Raw genomic sequence first — 22,575 nt, forward strand, 5'->3', positions numbered from 1 at the left:
TATAACGTTAATTCTGGTCTTTCGCGACAGAAGACAAAATATTACGTGTATAATCATATGTAAAGTATATTTTCCAAATTTTAAGCTTTTATAAAACAAAACAAATAAATGTAAAATATCCATTCGGCATCAGTGACATGGCTCTATTAATTCTTTATACATTGCCAGTGATGGTAACGTTCATCGTGAGATAGTGATTGTACACAATATACCAATATATCTGATTTAAATGATGAGTGTCACATGATACAACATAGCATCTCACCTGTTTCTTCATCAAATATTCATACTTCACCTGTTTTGTCAGCAGATTTATCTACTTCGCCTTCAATTCTTCGACCTTACAACAAATAACTAAGAACTTTCCATATAAACCTTTGTAATTTCCAAATACAGCTCCCGAAACCTTCCCATCAACCACGGACACTCAGTAATGGGTCCATGTGAGAAACTCTCCATTCTAAATGCTAAATGATAGTTTGCACATCTAGGCATATCAGCTCTACGGTAGTATATATTTTTTAAGTTTTTAAGTAACAGTAGGTCATTGGCTGAGTTTGGTGTTTTATCACTCACATAGCATATGTATGCAATCACTTATTTTTGTGTAATGTACAATAATCCTTCCCGTGTAAATAAACGTTACAGACTGGGGGCTCGAGAATGCCTCCACATACTATGTCTTTTTTATCCATCGCTACGTATTGGTGATTGAATAACAGGTAGAGAGGACATTTAAAAAACGTGTACACTCTATGTGATGTATGTACAGATTATATTAGTTTTTTTTTAATTAAAAAAATGAAGATAATAACATCAAGATGATCGTTTTAATTTGAATTTACTGACATTCAGGAGATGTGAAAAGAAAAAATGAAAAAGTGACATGTATGGAATTGTTTTATTTTCCATCTTTCTTTACAACATATCTCCGTAGATAATTTCTCACTATTGGTCCATATCTGTGATCTGATATATGTTCCAAAAAAATATGAAATATGCTTCTTTCCCCAGTTAGATGTTTAGCTTCAAACTTGTCCCTCTATTACAACATTATTTCGAAATATCCAACTGTAGTTAATACATTCATCTTTGTTGGTTTTAGTTTTATGCGTAATTTACACCACATGTTATTTTAAGATACGAGTTTTGAGAGAGAGAGAGAAAAAGATCAACCTACAGACATGGTACCTCCAATTGCACTTTTCTTTTTGTTCTAGCTACGTGTTAGTATATGCTATATACAATTGCTGTTCTTTATTATAATGGTGATTGTAATTACTTGTAAATTATTGACACAAATACGTCATTCCTCGCATTATTTTTTATGATTGTTTGGAAAAAAACCACAATGCTGTGCAAACTTAACTATATTTCCTTAAATATTCAGTATGCAATACCCATAAAGCAGTAGTGTTTACCTTCACAACTTTATTTTTTGTCAATCATTGTTCCTGCTCGTCCTACATTGAGCAGCCAGTTTTCAGTTTGATTGACAGCATTGAGTTGGTGTGAGATGGGCGTGGCCTGAACAACCCCGGTATCACTAAGAAGTCCAGCCCTCTCGTAGTCCCGCCACGGTAAGTAAACACTGCCAAATAACACATTCCCATATTTGGTAAATGATCACGGAATAAAGAACAAATTTGTTCTCCCATTAGCATGGTATATACAATGTACAGATGGTTAGCTGGAATAGCTTCAGTGCTGAGCGTGTCCATTTCCTTATCTCAACACAGCATTGCTGCAACATCTTTAACACAAATCAGTCGTCCACTTTTATCAATTTCGTCATTTTTTTATCTTTTCGCGTTTGGCAAGGGGACATTGGTTTATAACACCTATTTTGAAGCTAAAATATTTCCTTTAATAAAAGAATATACTATATTTCCCTTTAAAGAATATACTATCTTCATTCGTAGAATGTCAAGATAATGATTAGTTCATAGGAACGATTGCTTAGCTTGCTGACTCCATGGAATTTTATAGAAAAACAAGAGAGTAACAAAGGTGTGATTGGAATCGACAACTCCCGAACAGCGTAATGTGACCATACGATGTCTGTCAATACCCATGTATAGAAATGTTTAACATTTGGAAATCTTGATTAAGCTGTATACACTATTAAATAAAACATTTATGTTTTTTCTGAATAAACTAAAAAATGGAATGAATGAATGAATGAATGAATGAATGAAGGAATTAAATTTGTTTTTGAAGGAAAATATATATCCATTATAGGCAAATATATATAGAAAATCTGTTGAGTTTTGTGAATGTGATGTGCACGTAGACAGATTATAGTTTACGTGATTCACCATTGAATGATTTAAATTTGTATCTCCTCCTTCTAACATCAAACAGAGTAGGTAAGGGTCTAGTAGATTATCTGAACAGCAGCAAACACTGGCATTAATTAAACATGTAAACCTATCAAACACTGGCAGTAATTAAACATGTAAACCTATCAAACACTGGCATTAATTAAACATGTAAACCTATCAAACACTGGCATTAATTAAACATGTAAACCTATCAAACACTGGCATTAATTAAACATGTAAACCTATCAAACACTGGCATTAATTAAACATGTAAACCTATCAAACACTGGCATTAATTAAACATGTAAACCTATCAAACACTGGCATTAATTAAACATGTAAACCTATCAAACACTGGCATTAATTAAACATGTAAACCTATCAAACACTGGCATTAATTAAACATGTAAACCTATCAAACACTGGCATTAATTAAACATGTAAACATATCAAACACTGGCATTAATTAAACATGTAAACCTATCAAACACTGGCATTAATTAAACATGTAAACCTATCAAACACTGGCATTAATTAAACATGTAAACCTATCAAACACTGGCATTAATTAAACATGTAAACCTATCAAACACTGGCATTAATTAAACATGTAAACCTATCAAACACTGGCATTAATTAAACATGTAAACCTATCAAACACTGGCACTAATTAAACATGTAAACCTATCAAACACTTGCATTAATTAAACATGTAAACCCATCAAACACTGGCAATAATTAAACATGTAAACCTATCAAACACTGGCATTAATTAAACATGTAAACCTATCAAACACTGGCATTAATTAAACATGTAAACCTATCAAACACTGGCATTAATTAAACATGTAAACCTATCAAACACTGGCATTAATTAAACATGTAAACCTATCAAACACTGGCATTAATTAAACATGTAAACCTATCAAACACTGGCATTAATTAAACATGTAAACCTATCAAACACTGGCATTAATTAAACATGTAAACCTATCAAACACTGGCATTAATTAAACATGTAAACCTATCAAACACTGGCATTAATTAAACATGTAAACCTATCAAACACTGGCATTAATTAAACATGTAAACCCATCAAACACTGGCATTAATTAAACATGTAAACCATCAAACACTGGCATTAATTAAACATGTAAACACTGGCATTAATTAAACATGTAAACCTATCAAACACTGGCATTAATTAAACATGTAAACCCATCAAACACTGGCATTAATTAAACATGTAAACACTGGCATTATAAACATAAACACTGGCATTAATTAAACATGTAAACCATCAAACACTGGCATTAATTAAACATGTAAACCTATCAAACATGGCATTAATTAAACATGTAAACCTATCAAACACTGGCATTAATTAAACATGTAAACCATCAAACACTGGCATTAATTAAACATGTAAACCATCAAACACTGGCATTAATTAAACATGTAAAAATCAAACACTGGCATTAATTAAACATGTAAACCTATCAAACACTGGCATTAATTAAACATGTAAACCCATCAAACACTGGCATTAATTAAACATGTAAACCTATCAAACACTGGCATTAATTAAACATGTAAACCTATCAAACACTGGCATTAATTAAACATGTAAACCTATCAAACACTGGCATTAATTAAACATGTAAACCTATCAAACACTGGCATTAATTAAACATGTAAACCTATCAAACACTGGCATTAATTAAACATGTAAACCTATCAAACACTGGCATTAATTAAACATGTAAACCCATCAAACACTGGCATTAATTAAACATGTAAACCTATCAAACACTGGCATTAATTAAACATGTAAACCTATCAAACACTGGCATTAATTAAACATGTAAACCTATCAAACACTGGCATTAATTAAACATGTAAACCTATCAAACACTGGCATTAATTAAACATGTAAACCAATCAAACACTGGCATTAATTAAACATGTAAACCCATCAAACACTGGCATTAATTAAACATGTAAACCCATCAAACACTGGCATTAATTAAACATGTAAACCTATCAAACACTGGCATTAATTAAACATGTAAACCTATCAAACACTGGCATTAATTAAACATGTAAACTATCAAACACTGGCATTAATTAAACATGTAAACCTATCAAACACTGGCATTAATTAAACATGTAAACCTATCAAACACTGGCATTAATTAAACATGTAAACCTATCAAACACTGGCATTAATTAAACATGTAAACCTATCAAACACTGGCATTAATTAAACATGTAAACCCATCAAACACTGGCATTAATTAAACATGTAAACCTATCAAACACTGGCATTAATTAAACATGTAAACCTATCAAACACTGGCATTAATTAAACATGTAAACCTATCAAACACTGGCATTAATTAAACATGTAAACCTATCAAACACTGGCATTAATTAAACATGTAAACCTATCAAACACTGGCATTAATTAAACATGTAAACCCATCAAACACTGGCATTAATTAAACATGTAAACCTATCAAACACTGGCATTAATTAAACATGTAAACCTATCAAACACTGGCATTAATTAAACATGTAAACCTATCAAACACTGGCATTAATTAAACATGTAAACCTATCAAACACTGGCAATAATTAAACATGTAAACCTATCAAACACTGGCATTAATTAAACATGTAAACCCATAAACACTGGCATTAATTAAACATGTAAACCTATCAAACACTGGCATTAATTAAACATGTAAACCTATCAAACACGGCAATATTTGATATTAACTCATTCAACCAATATACATACATATCGGAACTATGTACACAAATCTTTGATCAAAAACAAGCAGGTGATGGCATTCTTTCTATGTAGACACACTGCTAGTTTGAACTAGCTTTGAGTAAGTTTGATTTGTCAAATACTTGTATTGTATATTGACCTTTGTTTTGTGATAATCTCTGAAACACCTTAATCTGTTTGCGTTAAACACTTATTCACGAGCAACATGTATCTGGTTTTTATTTGTGATTAGTAAATGTTTTGCTTTTTCATGAAATCTCGTGACAGCTTCAGTTCTTCAGGCGGTCGATTAAATCTACAATTCACGCAAACGTTACGTAAATATGTAATATAGCAATTGAGTGTAGACTACCACGGAATAAATATACTAAGTAAAGTATATGATTGTTTACAATAGACATTCTTTGTGGAAGGTGTGAAATAATAACATGGTTACATACAATGTATAAATTATTTAGTATAATTATTTACAATAATTATTATAATTAAAAGGTATCAACTTTGTATATCATTAAAACAAATATATACACATATCATATAGCGAATTACGATTTACATATTATATCATTGAATTTTTACACAAACCAGTATATCATACATTGCGTACCTATTATGTTTTGGTTGCCAAGCCATGTTCTACTCTCCGGGTATCCCGACTGTCTTACAAACGTGTTTGGCCTTGAAATAACATTCTGACCCATATTCTAAACAATAATTGTCAGTTAAATAGTTTTAAAATACTATTGGAGTGGGCTTTAAAAAGAAATGGAAAACAAAGCATGGGACACAAGTGTGATGACCGATACAGAGAATATTTACAAGATAAAAAACCACCAAAGGATTATAAAAACATGAGAAAGATGAGTGAATGAAATCTGAAGTAAGACAGTACTTCACGCCCGTTTTATTATGTAAGGACATATTATGTGTGAAATGGTAGACTGTTCAAACACTTTTGATGGGAAGATGAACCCTAGAAACATTATGGTCTAGTTAAAGATGCTCCACCGCTGACAAGTGGTAATTTTTCACTATCAAAAACAAGAGCAGACGATTTAGTATTTTCTATAGTTACAAAAGTTACTTACTTTACATCATTACCACCATTGAAAAGTTTGAGCTTCTAATTTTACTTCAAGTTAAGAATATAAAAAGTAATTAATTGCATCCCGAAAAAATTCCGTGGTACTATATCTTATATGGAATGAAGTGATGATTGCGCATGCACCAAAGGCGAAATAAATTATTTTATGTTATTTTTGTGTTAATTAGGCATATATATACACGATTAAACACCAATTATTGTTCAAATGACGAATATCATTTATACTCTGTCTGCGGTGGAGCATCCTTAAATATAGTATTGTTCTCCCTCCCTTTAAGTCTCATGATATAATGATAGTAATAACAACAAATATCCACATAATAATATAAACTAACCTCAAAAACAAGATACATATTGGATAGATGAACAGATTTATATCGAAAGAATAGAGACAGATGGTACAAAGGGTGAGCGTTGTCACCTTCATCGATGGCACGGCCATACAAACATCATAGGAAAACTTTGCAATCAACTCATTTTCTCTACAGTTTCACGATGTGTGTTGCTCAATTTAAGGATGTAGATCACTTACGTCCTTGCTTAATTAAAATGTTTTTCATTTTAAATGGTGTATGAGATAAACAAATGTTTATATTTAAGTAATGGGATATTAACACTGAGATCACGTGCAAAGTTAAGTACAATATACAGTTACTTCACACCAGCTTTGATTTAGGAAACAGAAGATACAATGTATTATATTATAAAGATTATAAATATTATAAAGGCTATGGTTCAAGAAAAATCAAAGCTAGAAAAGAAATAATTAGTCGAATTCAGAAATATTTTCATTTGTTTATGGTTCTCTCGCACCAAAAGGTAGTGTGGCGAACATGTCGGATTTTCTTCTCCAGAAATACAAAGACAAACCAAGGTATGCCATGACATGAACCCTACTTTGGTATTTAATCAAGAAAATGATTAACCGAGTTGGTAAATATCAAGAAACGTTCATCGACCTGCTTTCTAAACATTTTCAACCTGTGCTAAGCTCTTTTTTTTCCAAAGAAGCAATTTAATGACTTTTTAGCAATCGGTCGAAATTGAAAATTAAAAGCATTGTTTCCCATTCATCTTTGTATGCTTTTATTCATTTCTAATGCACTATTTTTTTTTTTTTTGTAAATTTGGAAATTCTTAACGGGAGTGGGATATGTTGTGTAGCAACATGACCATGGTGTATTTTTTGGCATTATCGAAGGTCCTCCAAACCCAGAGTTAGTGGTTTATACAAGATGGAGTTGCATCCCTCAAACTTGTGGGTACATAGGAAATTCCAAAAGCTTGTGGCTTACAATCAACACGGGTTGGTCTCTAACTTGTGGGGACACGGTTGGTGTACTCAGAAGTGTCAGCAGGGATTACTAGGTTATTTTAACTATCATGTTTCGCGTTGTAAGTCAGACAACTAATTCGTGTAAGTCATAAGCGTTCTTCAAAGCTAAGTACCTTTGTGTTTGAAGGGGGACTTTAAAGGTGTAATGGGGTAAAGTTCTGTCTCACAAAAATATTGACACGGCGGAAGGAGGTCGGAAACTTGTTTCTGAATTATTAATGAGACTGAATTTGGTGTAGGTTTTCGTTTTACGTCACGCTCCACAAAGACGAGAGAGTGCTGACATAAGTCAATACTGGACACTGTGGTCAGATGTTTGTTTAAGATGGAACCTGGACGCCAGTTAGTCTGCCAACCTCCTCTGTTCGGCCGCCTGTGTCAATACGCGGCTTTGGTACTGTACCGGTGACCCTTGTTGCTGGACATCACATGGCCGGAGACAAGTACGTACATGGTCAACAGGTCGTGAACGGCCACGTCTAAATTTCAATTTGACCGAAATAAGGAATTACTGGATTGTAGTTATGTTTGGCCATTGTTGGTGAGGTTGCTTATAGTTACGGTTCCAATTTCTGAAATAAATAAAGTAATTATTCTGTTGCTGATGTTGCTACTGTTGCTGCTAATGTTGTTGTTGTTTCTTGCTGTTTTTGCTTTTTGCTATATTTGTTTTTTCTGTTGACGTTTTTGCTATTGTTCTTACTTTTGCTGATGTTGTTTTGCTGCTGTTTCTGCAGATACAGTAAGAGTTGTTTTCCCTATTGATATTTTTGCTGTTGTTGGTACTGTTGCTGATGTGCTTTCACTGTTTCTGCAGCTACGTAGATTGCTTTTTCTACTGATACTTTTGCTGTTTATTTTGCTGCGGCAACTGTCACTTTTAAGGAAAGATTTCTTCTAAATAAATTTTATTTTTAGAGAAATATAGATATTCGATTATAATAAAACAAGTTCGAACAGAAAATAATTTTCAGAATGAATTGAATTCTCTACATTTTCAAACATTTGGGGATTCCTTTCAGAGAAGTCAAGCGTGACATTAGTTTTCAAAAGGAGTTTTGAAATAAAGTTGTCAACATTTTCAAATATTCAATTTTCCTGTCCAAACTTTTCAGTATCTGTATTAGAAAAAAAGCTTTTGGTGATAGCATGAATTCGTGATATAAACATTTGATTGAATAACATTGATCGCAAGAGTTGGTTGCATAGCAACATTTGTAAATTTTATCGTACTTTTCTTATAGGCCTTTTTGAAATACACTTTATTTATTCATAAAACTTTGTAGATTCTTTAATCTTATTTTATTTCTTAATATAATTGGGTTTTTTTCACTTTGTTTTAAGTCGCCGTTTCAATGTGGTTGTTTTCCATCCTTTATTTTCTTTTTTATAATTTTCCGTATATAAACCTTGTTTTGAAGAGATCACAATATTCAACTCGAACCTTGACATAAATATTGTGGTATTACAATAGGTAAAAGGAAGTCGTGAAAAATCTGTGTGTCAGTCTTATTTCCGTTTAATAGATACACTTGTGGTGAGGAAAAAATGATCAAAGTTCTACAGCATATATACTTCTATAAAGAGAACATAACATTGTCGTGTTTTTAACTGACATGCATATTAGATCTGCTCATCAATGTTCAAATTTCGAATATTAATTTGTTTAAATCCGACTTGAAGTTCTTTGATACATGGAAAGATTATAGACTAGACCGATAAGACTAATAAATATTGACGTTATGAACCATACCTTATATGGGGAAAAATCTAGAAGATAGTGTCAAATTTGAACGCATAAATGATCATTTAATATGTGTGCACATCGTATTCAACATTTAATTATTTCGTGTCATCTAGTTGTACAGAAAGGTGTCTTAGAAGTATTTGCTTGTTTGTTTACTCAGAGTTTCAACAGTGCACAGTTGTCTGCCCTTGTCAATATCTGGCGTCCTTTTGGTTCCTTTAACAAACTACATGTATTCTGTATACCATAGGGCGCGTGCACTTTTGGCAAAACTTAATGCACTTTTGCGGGGCTGTCAAGACGCTTCGTGACGTCATTAATACTTCATTATTAAGTATGAATATCAGGCAAAACGTCAAAATTGATTGAATAAAAGATATTGTGTTTTGATTAACAGTGTCTTTTTTATGTTTCCCTTGTTGCATGAATATATTGACGGATCCAGGCGTATCAAAAGAGGACTTATCCAAAATCTGCTCTGTTCTGCATGAATTTTGATGTCAGTTCCTATGCGTCCACTGAATGATTCAGACGTGTCTAATATTTCTTGGTCGTTGAACGCGTCTATTTTATTGGTCATTACAGAAGAACGTCACCTCTTAGAGGCGCCCAAGTTTTTGCATTGTAGTATTTTCAAGTACATGTGTATATATCTATAGGATATAAAGTATTTGGACACATCTGATTTCTATGTCATAGGTCCATGTGGCATTGCTACAGATGCGCCCATTTTCCTGTTCGTGGAATTTCTATGGTTTAGACGCGTCCAATTTCTGACATATGATAAATGTACTTCCTTAAGCTCATGATTAGAAACGTCCAATCTCGTTTACATGATGAAATTCTTGTTTTGGACGCATCCAACCATGGTCATTGCCTCCGATCAGGCGCGTTCGATCTTTAATATTATCGTTCGATATCCCTAGTACCACTCAACATCTGTATTTAAGTGTTATTCAAAGGCTTTCGAACAAACATTAAGTGTAGAATTAAAGGTTGGAAAGGCATTATGCAATTGTAGATAGAGTCAATATTTGCCAGTGGGCTTAATGTGTAGTTTTTAATGAACCCCGCTCCCGTTGTTCGCGAAACTGACCGCCAATTTCCTTTAAAATTACATACACCATCTCCGGAGGTCGTGGATAATATTTGTATATTGCCTAGTAACATCACGGACAAATCGAGCACGCCATTCTTCCCGTTTTACGAGCATTTATTTAAACAGTGAAGTTTTAGACATCGAAATTAAAACTATAAGTGCGTCGGGTTAAACGAAAGGGTGAAAATCGGGACAGTTCTCATTTTAAATAAACAAAACCTTGGGAAATTTGACAGCGGAAATCATTACTATCGATCGTTTTGAATTGCAGTGAGAAAAATCTTTGCGGATTACAGTTGTTAATTTTGATTAGATGATCTATAATTTGTCAATGGCTTTAAATTTCTCCGTGTCTCATGCTCTTATCGTTCGCATGAAGTAGTAATTGAGGTTTGCCCATATAATAATTAATCTGACATTCATTCTGCTTGTTCAAATTGAAAACGTTCTTCGAAGCTTTTTTTTCAAAACACAAAATTATCTAATTGAGCTGTTTTCGTACATGTTTTATATATATGTTTTCGTTTTTCGTATACTAATCGACGGGATAAAATTGCACAAAAAAGCATCGCCCGGATACTTATGAATGCTTTGATTAAGCAACCAGGTTTTGAAGACAGAGGAAGTCGTGCTTTATACCCAGACAAAGTGGTGCTTCATGGCATAGCGGCAAATGGTTTGAGTTATTTTCATATAGCTATCACATTACAGTATAGTTTGAAACCAAAATTAAGTATAATGGTTGATTTTATTTTATATCAAAAAAATAAATTAGATAGAAAAGACTTTAGCTTAAAAAAACAACTGTCCTTACTTGTTTTCAAAAGCTCATTGTTTCACTCTGGTGAGTGGATGGGAGTTACTTAACTAGTAATTGACTAACTGAAGACACTCACTCACCTTCTTATTTAGATTTTGATATAAGGTTAAATATTTGAGATTAATAAAAATTATGAAATTATTAAGTAAATATTTATAAATAAAATTATTTCATTGATAAATTAATGAAAAAACTTTTCTTTGATGACATTTTAAAAAGCTTGTCCACTGCATTACAACTTGGCAGTAAATCTTGCAAAAGAGAGAGGGTTTTAAAAATTATGTATGTCCGATTGACAGCCATGGCCATTTAATGGCGTGTCAGGGTTTGGGTGTGGAGGAAACTGGAGTATCAGAAGAAAAACCACTGACCTACGATTATTACCTACCAAATGACACGGGTTTCATTGCTAACATTGTTGATATAACATATATTGAAAGCATTATAATTCTGCTTAAAAGTTGAACGATAATACAGTTATTAAGATAATTCCATAAAGTTGATGAGAAATTTAATACCTATAAGTATCGTAAATAAGTTTTCCCTGGAGCTTGGTTGCAGTTTTAGGAAAATTGAAGCCAGAGATTTATGTATTGATACAGCCCTATATTTGTTTTCAATCCAAAATTAAAACTGTCGCATTTGTGACTTCATAATTTCCATAACAGTTTATTGTGTTTGTCAATTTATTTATCTGATTCATCCTTTTACTTTTAAAGCGAAGAAAAATAGTTAGGCACCGGCTTGAAATACACGACTGTGAAAGTGTAAAAAACCGTTGTAAGGGAAGCAACTCTTACTGAATTAATAAAGACTCGAAAACATCGCAAATATTTTCCGAAAATAATGTATAAGACAACTTTTCTTCTGATATGTAAATTACTATTCTTACATAAAAATGTATTTGAAAAAAATCACTGTCTTTTTTAGAATGTACTGGCAATCACTTCTTTCAGCAAATACATCTTAATGACTATCTTAACCAGTATATAAAATCTGAACAAATATTACACCATTAAATATAACACCTAGGTATAACAATTTTAATAAGCATTAGCCAATTGGCAAATACAAATTAAGCCTTCCGTTTCATCATAATTGTATAATAAAAAACAATTCCAGCAAAAATGTATATCCCTCTACATTGAAACCTACAGGTACATCATTACAATGTAACCTGAAATTATCCCATTAAAATTTAACCTCCAATTACCCCATTACAACGTAAACTCCAATTACTCCATTACAATGTCACCTCCAGCTACACCATTTCAATGTGTAAACTCCAATTACCCCATTATAATGTAACATCCAGTTACACCATTACAATGTTTACACTATTAAAATGTAACCTCCAATTACACTATTAAAATATAACCCCGAATTAAACCATTACAATGTAACTTCCAGTTACACCATAACAATATTACATCCAGCTACACCATTTCAATGTAACCTCCCGTTACACTATTACAATGTAACTTCCAATTACACTATAACAATGTAACCTCCAACTACACTATTACAATGTAACCTCCAATTAACCCATCACAATGTAACCTCCAATTACACTATTACAATGTAATCTCCAGTTACATCAGTACAATGTTTACACTATTACAGTGTAACCTCTAGTTACGCAATTAAAATATAACCTCAAGTTACACCATTACAATGTAACATCCAATTACACCATTACAATGCAACCTCCAGTTAAACAAGTACAATGTTACCTCAAGTTCACCATTACAATGTAACCTTCATTACCTCATTACAATGTAACTTCCAGTTACATCATTACAATGTAACTTCCAGTTACACCATAACAATATTACATCCAGCTACACCATTTCAATGTAACCTCCCGTTACTCCATTACAATGTAACTTCCAATTACACTATAACAATGTAACCTCCAACTACACTATTACAATGTAACCTCCAGTTACACCTTAACAATGTATCTACCAGTTACACCATTACAATGTAACCTCACTTTACACTATTACAATGTAACCTCCAGATACACCATTACAATGTTACATTCAGCTACACCATTACAACGTAACCTCCAATTTACCCATCACAATGTAACCACCCATTACACTATTACAATGTAACCTCCAGTTATATCAGTACAATGTTTACACTATTACAGTGTAACCTCCAGTTACTAATTAAAATATAACCTCAAGTTACACCATTACAATTTAACCTCCAATTAAACCATCACAATGCAACCTACAGTTAAACAAGTACAATGTAACATTCAGTTACACCATTACAATATAACCTCAAGTTACACCGTTACAATGTAACCTTCAGTTACACCATTACAATGTAACCTCAAGTTACACCATTACAATGTAACCTCCTATTACACTATTACGATGTAACCTCCAATTACACCATTACAATGTAACCTTCATAACCTCATTACAATGTAACTTCCTGTTACATCATTACATTGTAACCTTCAGTTACACCATTACAATGTAACTTCCAGTTTCACCATTATGTAACCTCCAGTTACACCATTACAATGTAACCTTCATTACATCATTACAATGTCACTTCCAGTTACATCATTACAATGTAACATCCAGTTACCCCATTACAATGTAACCTCCAGTTACACCATTACCATTTAATCTCCAGTTACACCATTACAATGTAACTTTCAGTTACACTATTACCTCCAGTTACACCATTACAATGTAACTTCCAGTTACACCATTACAATGTAACTTCCAGTTACACCATTACAATTTAACCTCTAGTTACACCATTACAATGTAACCTCCAGTTACACCATTACTATTTAACCTCCAGTTACATTATGACAATGTAACTTCCAGTTACACTATTACAATGTAACCTTCAGTTATACCATTTGCCCTGCAGGTAGGGCGTTAGAATTGTACCTGCTGCCCCTATTGCATGATCGTAAAAGGCGACTAAATTCAGGATCTAATCTTTTCTCTTCTTCCTAACTGACTTTATCTTTCCTAATGGCTACCTTGGCACCGCCTCACTTTAGGCCTTGGGTTTGCCCCTGTGAGGAAGGCTTTGGGTTCTGTCCCCTGTCCGAGACACACCAAAGTCTACAAAAGTGGTAGTTTCTACTCCTACTAGCTCAGCAAACAGGGAGTGGGCCGAATGGTTCGCCCGTTGTCAGTATAATATGACTGGGTGGGGTGTGTTGCTTGGTGTCTTCGGCGGCATGCTTCAATGATATAGCACTATAAAAAGGGCAACAGTTCCACTATACAAGAAGACACAACACAAACATACTGCAGTCTTCCAAAACATGCACCTCACACTTCACACATGCTACACACTGCATACATAGGAGGCCGTCCTTACATGACCCTGGCTGTTAATAGGACGTTAAAATAATCAAACAAACAAACAAACAAACAAAGTTATACCATTACAATGTAACCTCAAGTTACACCATTACAATGTGATCTCCAATTACCCCATTACAATGTATCCTCCTATTACACTATTACAATGTAACCTCCAATTACACCATTACAATGTAACCTCCAATTACACCATGACAATGTAACCTCCCATTACACTGTAAACTCAAGTTTCATCAGTAAAATGATTACACTATCACAATGTAACCTCCAGCTATATCATTACAATGTAACCTCCAGCAACACCATTTCAATATAACCTCCAGCTATACCATTACAATGTAACCTCAAGTTACACCATTACAATGTAACCTCCAGTTATACCATTACAATGTAACCTCAAGTTACACCATTACAATGTAACCTCCAGCTACACCATTTCAATGTAACCACCAGTTATACCATTACAATGTAACCTCCACTTACAACATTACATTGTAACCTCCAGTTATACCATTACAATGTAACCTCCACTTACAACATTACATTGTAACCTCCAGTTATACCATTACAATGTAACCTCCACTTACAACATTACATTGTAACCTCCAGTTATACCATTACAATGTAACCTCCACTTACAATATTACATTGTAACCTCCAGTTATACCATTACAATGTAACCTCCACTTACAACATTACATTGTAACCTCCAGTTATACCATTACAATGTAACCTCCACTTACAACATTACATTGTAACCTCCAGTTATACCATTACAGTGTAACCTCCACTTACAACATTACATTGTAACCTCCAGTTATACCATTACAGTGTAAACTCCACTCACAACATTACAATGTAATGTCCAGTTACACTTTAACAATATAATGTAACTTCCAGTTACACCATTACACTGTAACCCAAAGATTAGTTCCATCATAATTACATAACATCTAGTTATACCAAATAATGTAATCTCTGAATACACTTTGACATTGATAATGAGTAATTATCACCTACACCTCACATTGCTGCCTTAGATTTGACCATAGCCTCTATCGAATGGGATAACTTAACTTCCCTGATAATAGAATAATGATGAAGTCTACTAATTAACCAAGTCACATAAATCTTGTTAGATCTAGATTGAAGGCCAACTTGAACAGGTGTCCAGGGTTCTTTACTTATGATAATGGTTTCATGTACACAGCCCTAGACAAGTAACATTAGGTTTGACAAAGAATCAAATGAAAACCCGGTATGCCAAAATAAAATTCAACAACATCAGACAAAAATACAACATTTAATGACATATAAATATAACATAAAACATCAATATACCACATTTTGTAATACTGCAGTGTCTTCAAATGGATGTCAAATATTTCCATTCATCATTTCGTAAGCTTTTTGTTGCACATAATTGTCGAAAATTCCCAGGTATTTTTTCACAAATGCTGCTCTGAGGGGTGCACATGTTGTTATTCTTTTGAGAACAGATGTGGTGACCTCTGTAAGCTGGGTTAGCTGGAACCTTGGAAACATCCTGTAAAAGATTACAATTTCTTACATGTTACAGCAAAAACGATAAGCATATATAACAGAGTGGTCATACAAGTTTAATCACTACTTCTGCTAGGGATCAAATCAGAACCTCTAGACTTACTAGTATATTTCTCAAGTGAGTTAAAGCAAGGTTCTCTGTAGCCAAGAGGTATATTGTGGCTAGTATTGATTACAAATATCCTGTCTATCTTTAATACAATAGCAGATAAATCTGTATTACTATGAGTCAGACATAACCTATCCTGTCTGAGCCAGACATAACCTATACCCTGTCTGAGTCAGACATAACCTACCCTGTCTGAGTCAGACATAACCTACCCTGTCTGAGTCAGACATAACCTACCCTGTCTGAGTCAGACATAACCTACCCTGTCTGAGTCAGACATAACCTACCCTGTCTGAGTCAGACATAACCTACCCTGTCTGAGTCAGACATAACCTACCCTGTCTGAGTCAGACATAACCTATCCTGTCTGAGTCATAACCTATACCCTGTCTGAGTCAGACATAACCTACCCTGTCTGAGTCAGACATAACCTACCCTGTCTGAGTCAGACATAACCTACCCTGTCTGAGTCAGACATAACCTATCCTGTCTGAGTCAGACATAACCTACCCTGCTCGAGCCTAGCTGACAGACATAACCTATACCTTGTCTGAGTCAGACATGACCTATCCTGCCCGAGTCAGACATAACCTATCCTGTCTGAGTCAGACATGACCTACCTGTCTGCCCGTCATGACACCCTGTCTGAGTCAGACATGACCTACCCTGTCTGAGTCAGAATGACCTACCCTGTCTGAGTCAGACATGACCTACCCTGTCTGAGTCAGACATAACCTTACCCTGTCTAGTCAGACATGACCTACCCTGTCTGAGTCAGACATGACCTACCCTGTCTGAGTCAGACAAAACATACCCTGTCTGAGTCAACATGACCTACCCTGTCTGAGTCAGACATAACCTACCTGTCTGAGTCAGACATAACCTATCCTGTCTGAGTCAGACATAACCTACACTGTCTGAGTCAGACATGACCTACCCTGTCTGAGCCAGACATAACCTACCCTGTCTGAGTCAGACATAACCTATCCTGTCTGAGCCAGACATAACCTACCCTGTCTGAGTCAGACATAACCTACCCTGTCTGAGTCAGACATAACCTATCCTGTCTGAGTCAGACATAACCTACCCTGTCTGAGTCAGACATAACCTACCCTGTCTGAGTCAGACATAACCTACCCTGTCTGAGCCAGACATAACCTGTACCCTGTCTGAGTCAGACATAACCTATCCTGTCTGAGTCAGACATAACCTACCCTGTCTGAGTCAGACATAACCTACCCTGTCTGAGTCAGACATGACCTACCTACCTGTCGAGTCAGACATACCTTCCTGTCTGAGTCAGACAGACATGACACTACCTACCTGTCTGAGTCAGACATGACCTACCTGTCTGAGTCAGACATGACCTACCTGTCTGTCATGAGTCTGAGTCAGACATGACCTACCCTGTCTGAGTCAGACATGACCTACCCGTCTGAGTCAGACATAACCTACCCTGTCTGAGTCAGACATGACCTACCCTGTCTGAGTCAGACATGACCTACCCTGTCTGAGTCAGACATAACCTACCCTGTCTGAGTCAGACATGACCTACCCTGTCTGAGTCAGACATAACCTATCCTGTCTGAGTCAAACCTACCCTGTCTGAGTCAGACATAACCTATCCTGTCTGAGTCAGACATAACCTACACTGTCTGAGTCAGACATAACCTTTCCTGTCTGAGCCAGACATAACCTATACCCTGTCTGAGTCAGACATATTCTACACTGTCTGAGTCAGACATAACCTATCCTGTCTGAGTCAGACATGACTTATCCTGTCTGAGTCAGACATAACCTACCCTGTCTGAGTCACACATGACCTACCCTGTCTCAGACATAACCTATACCCTGTCTGAGTCAGACATGAACCTACCCTGTCTGAGTCAGACATGACCTACCCTGTCTGAGTCAGACATAACCTATCCTGTCTGAGTCAGACATGACCTACCCTGTCTGAGTCAGACATGACCTACCCTGTCTGAGTCAGACATGACCTACCCTGTCTGAGTCAGACATGACCTACCCTGTCTGAGTCAGACATAACCTACCCTGTCTGAGTCAGACATGACCTACCCTGTCTGAGTCAGACATGACCTACCCTGTCTGAGTCAGACATGAACTACCCTGTCTGAGTCAGACATGACCTACCCTGTCTGAGTCAGACATGACCTACCCTGTCTGAGTCAGACATAACCTACCCTGTCTGAGTCAGACATGACCTACCCTGTCTGAGTCAGACATGACCTACCCTGTCTGAGTCAGACATGAACTACCCTGTCTGAGTAAGACATTACCTACCCTGTCTGAGTCAGCCATAACCTATCCTGTTTGAGTCAGACATGACCTACCCTGTCTGGTCTTGTGAGTTCCGTATAAAATCCTCCTCTCGTAAATGATCCTCTGGTGCATCCTCAAACATGACAATGTGGAGGATACTTAAAGAATCCTCTTTATTGACTCGTAAAGTCGTCACCATGTTAATAAATGCAAAGATCATTATCTCTGCAAGTTTCTCCGCAGTCATTACAACACATTCTGGAACAAATGTAAGCCAGTTGTAAAAGAAACAAAGAACTTACAAACCTGTAAAGGATACCATTTTTTTTCTTGCTAAAATTAGTTATTTTCTATTTTATAAACTGTTAATAATTACCATTTTGGGGCATATCATAATTTAATGGTGGAAGAAATCTGGAATTCCCTTTTGTTTTTTGCCAGTTAGTGGGGTTTCTGAGGTTTTGTCTTTTGATTTATAAATTAATAATCTATCTTTGTAGATTGTGCAATCATGTATTATCAAATATCTACATAAAAATGAACATGTGACCTTACCTGATTTTTTGTGTCCAATAGGACATGTCTTTTCAACAATGTCCGGATCCTCAAGGGCCGAGTTTACATTAATGTTACAGTTCCAAGAATTCCTCTCACTTTCCTCTGACCAGCTATACTCCGGTTTTATCACATTGCTTGTCCCTAGAAGCTGTTTCAGTCTTTTTGTTGTATAGGTACTGACAAAGGAGAAAACAATGGATGCCCGCGGTAAATGATCACAAATTTCTTCAGCAACTGTCTGTATATGTGATGGAAGCACACACAAAAATATCAGATGGGAGGTTGACGCCAGTTTTATGTTGTCATGGCAACATTCTACTCCTTTGTTCCTTAAATATTCTGTTCCAAAATAAGAGATCAATACAAAATAATGCATTTAGAAAATATATTAAGCATAACTTTCCATGCCACAAATAATTCCTGTTTTTTTTTTACAATTAATAACTAACTAACCAGTGAATTATAAACAAGAATTACGTGTAATTATAAGTATGGACCGTACTGCATTGGGTGTTGATGTGATAATGATGGCTTTTAGCTATATTCCAAGATTGTTAAGGATTAGACTTATACTTTTTGAGAAAAAGAGCTAAGTATAGTTAGCATTACTAAGTTTCACGGCCTATGAATCCCACACCCTGAAATGAATCCTGCAAAAATTAGTTGTGCTCAGGTGATAATGATGTCCTTCAGCTATGCTTAAAGTTTGGTGAGGATTGGACTTATACTTTTTGAGAAAAAGAGCTAAGTATAGTTTAGCATCACTTTTTGAGAAACAGAGCTAAACACAAAACTTCAAAGTGAAATGTCGTTGCGGGCGATACAAAAAGCAGAGAAAAGACAAAAATAAACAAATATATTAAAAGCAGATAGTAAAGATTTGGAGACAAAACAAAAACAATACAATTTATTTAATACTGTAAGTTTTAAAATAGGCAGGAGAAAGTAGGATCTCTGTACTAAAAGAAAGTTTTTAACATGAACATGAATGAACCATTATATCTTAATTCCTATGATAGCAAAAACATCTCATTACCTAGGGTTTCTGGTCGCCTTGTAGAAATCTTTAGGTCTTTAGGATTCATATCACCATAAGTAAGAAGGCAGTGGGCAATTTGACTGCCCAGGCGACCACATCCAATGATTCCCACCTTCAGAGGGTCACGGGGTTCACGATCCTGTAAGATCTTCGCAGTTCTTTTTTGTGGACTTTTAAGTTGCTTTTTCAGTTGTCTGGAATGATATTGGAATTTATAAACCATTTCAAACTGAAGCATTCGCAAATATTTCTCTCAATCAAGACTTGTGGATTTATGTTGCTAAACTTTCTGAGTTTTAAAATTAATATAATAGACAAAAGATTTCTGAACAGTTATCCTCTACCAATATCAAAACTTAGCAGAACAGTCTGTCAGACCTCTACATGAGATGAAAACAAACATTGAATTGTAATTTGCAGCTTTCCTTATAAAATTAATAACGGATAGGTATATTGTAACACTGAATTTCAAAGAAAATTTATTCAACATTTCAAATGCTTAAAAAATGCAATACATTCACTACTTTTCAAAATACTTGCAACTCATTGAACTAAATATAATAAATTGGAGAAAAAGTAGTTAGAAATTTCTACCTGCAAGTACAATTTAGGTGTACACGTTGTACACAATGTGTTTTCCAATAATAAAACCTATTTAATAAAAATTCACCAAAAACAACATAATAAATGACATTGTATCATCAACCTTGATATAACTGGGAATTTCTCTCTAATTAGATAAGGCCAACTGTCAGCAATCAGATATAGCCTACAATCTAGTTAAACTGGTAGAGCATCTGTTCAGAGTTTGGAGGGTCAAAGTATTAATGCAGTTTGCACATATTCCCCTATTATCGATACAATTTAATCAATGTTTGAAATAACATTTGTTTATTCCTATCACATTGATATCTGATATCTTTCATACGTTCATGGAATTTAACAGGATAGATCAATGATCACAAGCCAGCATTCAGAAGTTCTGGGTTCAAAACACAGTCTAATTTTTAAGCTTAGGTGTTAGCCAACACTTAACTAGATGTTCCCCTACACTTGAACTTTTGGTGGCACATAACTACAGTAATTACTATAGGTGATGGGTGTTGATAATCAGTGACTTTCTGTGCATTCCTTTTGCAGATTCATACCAGTGGTACCGAATTGATACAGCTTTGATGACAAAAGAAAAACAAGGGTCCGACATTAAATTTTTTGGATCCAAGTGGTATGCATCAAGAAATGACCACTTGTACCGGTTTGGTTTGGCAGGTACATTGCATTCCATTAACGGATACAGAAGATGTGTACTGATACAACTGGTACAAACCCGCAAATGAAATGCACATAATGTACATATAGCTCAATTGGTAGAGCATCTGGCTTATATTAGCCCAAAGGATTCTGGCATTAGTGTATGAACTGCCACCACAGCATCATACTAGCGATATCTAAGACCTACTACAAACCTACGTACATGTAAACTTGTAAAAGGAGCCAGTCGGTGTGGTTTGTAAATAATGTTAAATACGGTCTCTGTCACTCAACTGATGGAGCATGCTTATTTGTCTCAGTCGTTGGAGTCGTAATTATTCACACGAGACCCGGGGTCAATTCCTGGTTGGGACAAAAATTCATATTTGTGTTTTCCCCTGTTCTACATTGACACCCCAATAAATATCCCATTGAAGGTAGTTAGAGAGTCTCGGGATGAGGATTTAGGAAATCTCATGAAAAACAGGGGGAATAGTGTTAAACGAGTGGGTCGATGCGGTTTGTACATAATCATGTTAATGTTAAATACAGTCTGTCAATCACCTGATGGAGCATGCCTCTTTGTCTTAGTCAGTAGAGCCGTAGTTTTTTACACCGGAGACCCGGGTTCGATTCCTGGTTAGGACACACGACAGGAAACATATGTGTGTTTTTCCCTGTTCTTCTACAGTACAGTAGCATAACTATTTACATTAGAATCGTTACTGTACAGTGGTCCAAGTTGTTCAATGTTGTTGAATGTCCCAGGTTCGAACCCCATTATCATAATACAATGTGTAAATACAGTATATTGGAATTAATTTTAACATTCATCTGCGGATCGATAAAGGTCAGCATGTATTTTAAAGCCTACAATTTCATGTGAAACCAATAATAAATATTGTACATTGATTATAAACAAGTACCTTGCTTCATGTAGAATACTCGCGAAATATGTGGCTTGTGCACATGAAGATACTGTGATGGCATGAGTTCTGTTACGGAGGTGAAGAAGTTCAACTTCTTCTGCAGACAACGCACTTTCAAACTGTAATGTTTCTAAATTGTTAGCAATATCTACGGGAGTTGCTTCATCAGAAGCCTGTTTCAGGCGCGTCATTAACTCCATTTTGTTTCTATGTAAATCGCGCATGCGCGTGGATACGAACTTCCTGC

At 35.0% G+C, this 22,575-nt stretch overlaps 2 protein-coding genes across 2 annotated transcripts in view; both read right to left on the reverse strand.

Moving 5' to 3' along the window:
- LOC138318556 (phosphofurin acidic cluster sorting protein 2-like) overlaps positions 1 to 22,575 on the reverse strand; it is a 375,127-nt gene that overhangs the window by 276,902 nt on the left and 75,650 nt on the right. The window lies entirely within an intron of this gene.
- Positions 15,887 to 22,565, reverse strand: LOC138318557 (NADP-dependent oxidoreductase domain-containing protein 1-like). The gene is made up of 5 exons (XM_069261020.1): positions 22,326 to 22,565; positions 20,146 to 20,342; positions 19,107 to 19,448; positions 18,623 to 18,809; positions 15,887 to 16,145 (listed from the first exon to the last, which is right to left on the reverse strand). The coding sequence occupies exons 1-5, from the start codon at positions 22,550 to 22,552 to the stop codon at positions 15,977 to 15,979; spliced, it is 1,122 nt and encodes a 373-aa protein (XP_069117121.1). The 5' UTR covers positions 22,553 to 22,565; the 3' UTR covers positions 15,887 to 15,976.

Source organism: Argopecten irradians, chromosome 3, assembly GCF_041381155.1.
Source record: "Argopecten irradians isolate NY chromosome 3, Ai_NY, whole genome shotgun sequence".
NCBI lineage: Eukaryota > Metazoa > Mollusca > Bivalvia > Pectinida > Pectinidae > Argopecten > Argopecten irradians.

Coding starts and splice junctions, on each gene's coding strand:
- LOC138318557 (XM_069261020.1), bottom strand. CDS start 22,552: ATGCGCGATTTACATAGAAACAAAATGGAGTTAATGACGCGCCTGAAA. Junction 19,449..20,145: donor AAGGCGACCAGAAACCCTAG/GTAATGAGATGT, acceptor ATTTTGGAACAG/AATATTTAAGGAACAAAGGA. Junction 16,146..18,622: donor AACTCACAAGACCAGACAGG/GTAGGTCATGTC, acceptor AATCTTTTACAG/GATGTTTCCAAGGTTCCAGC.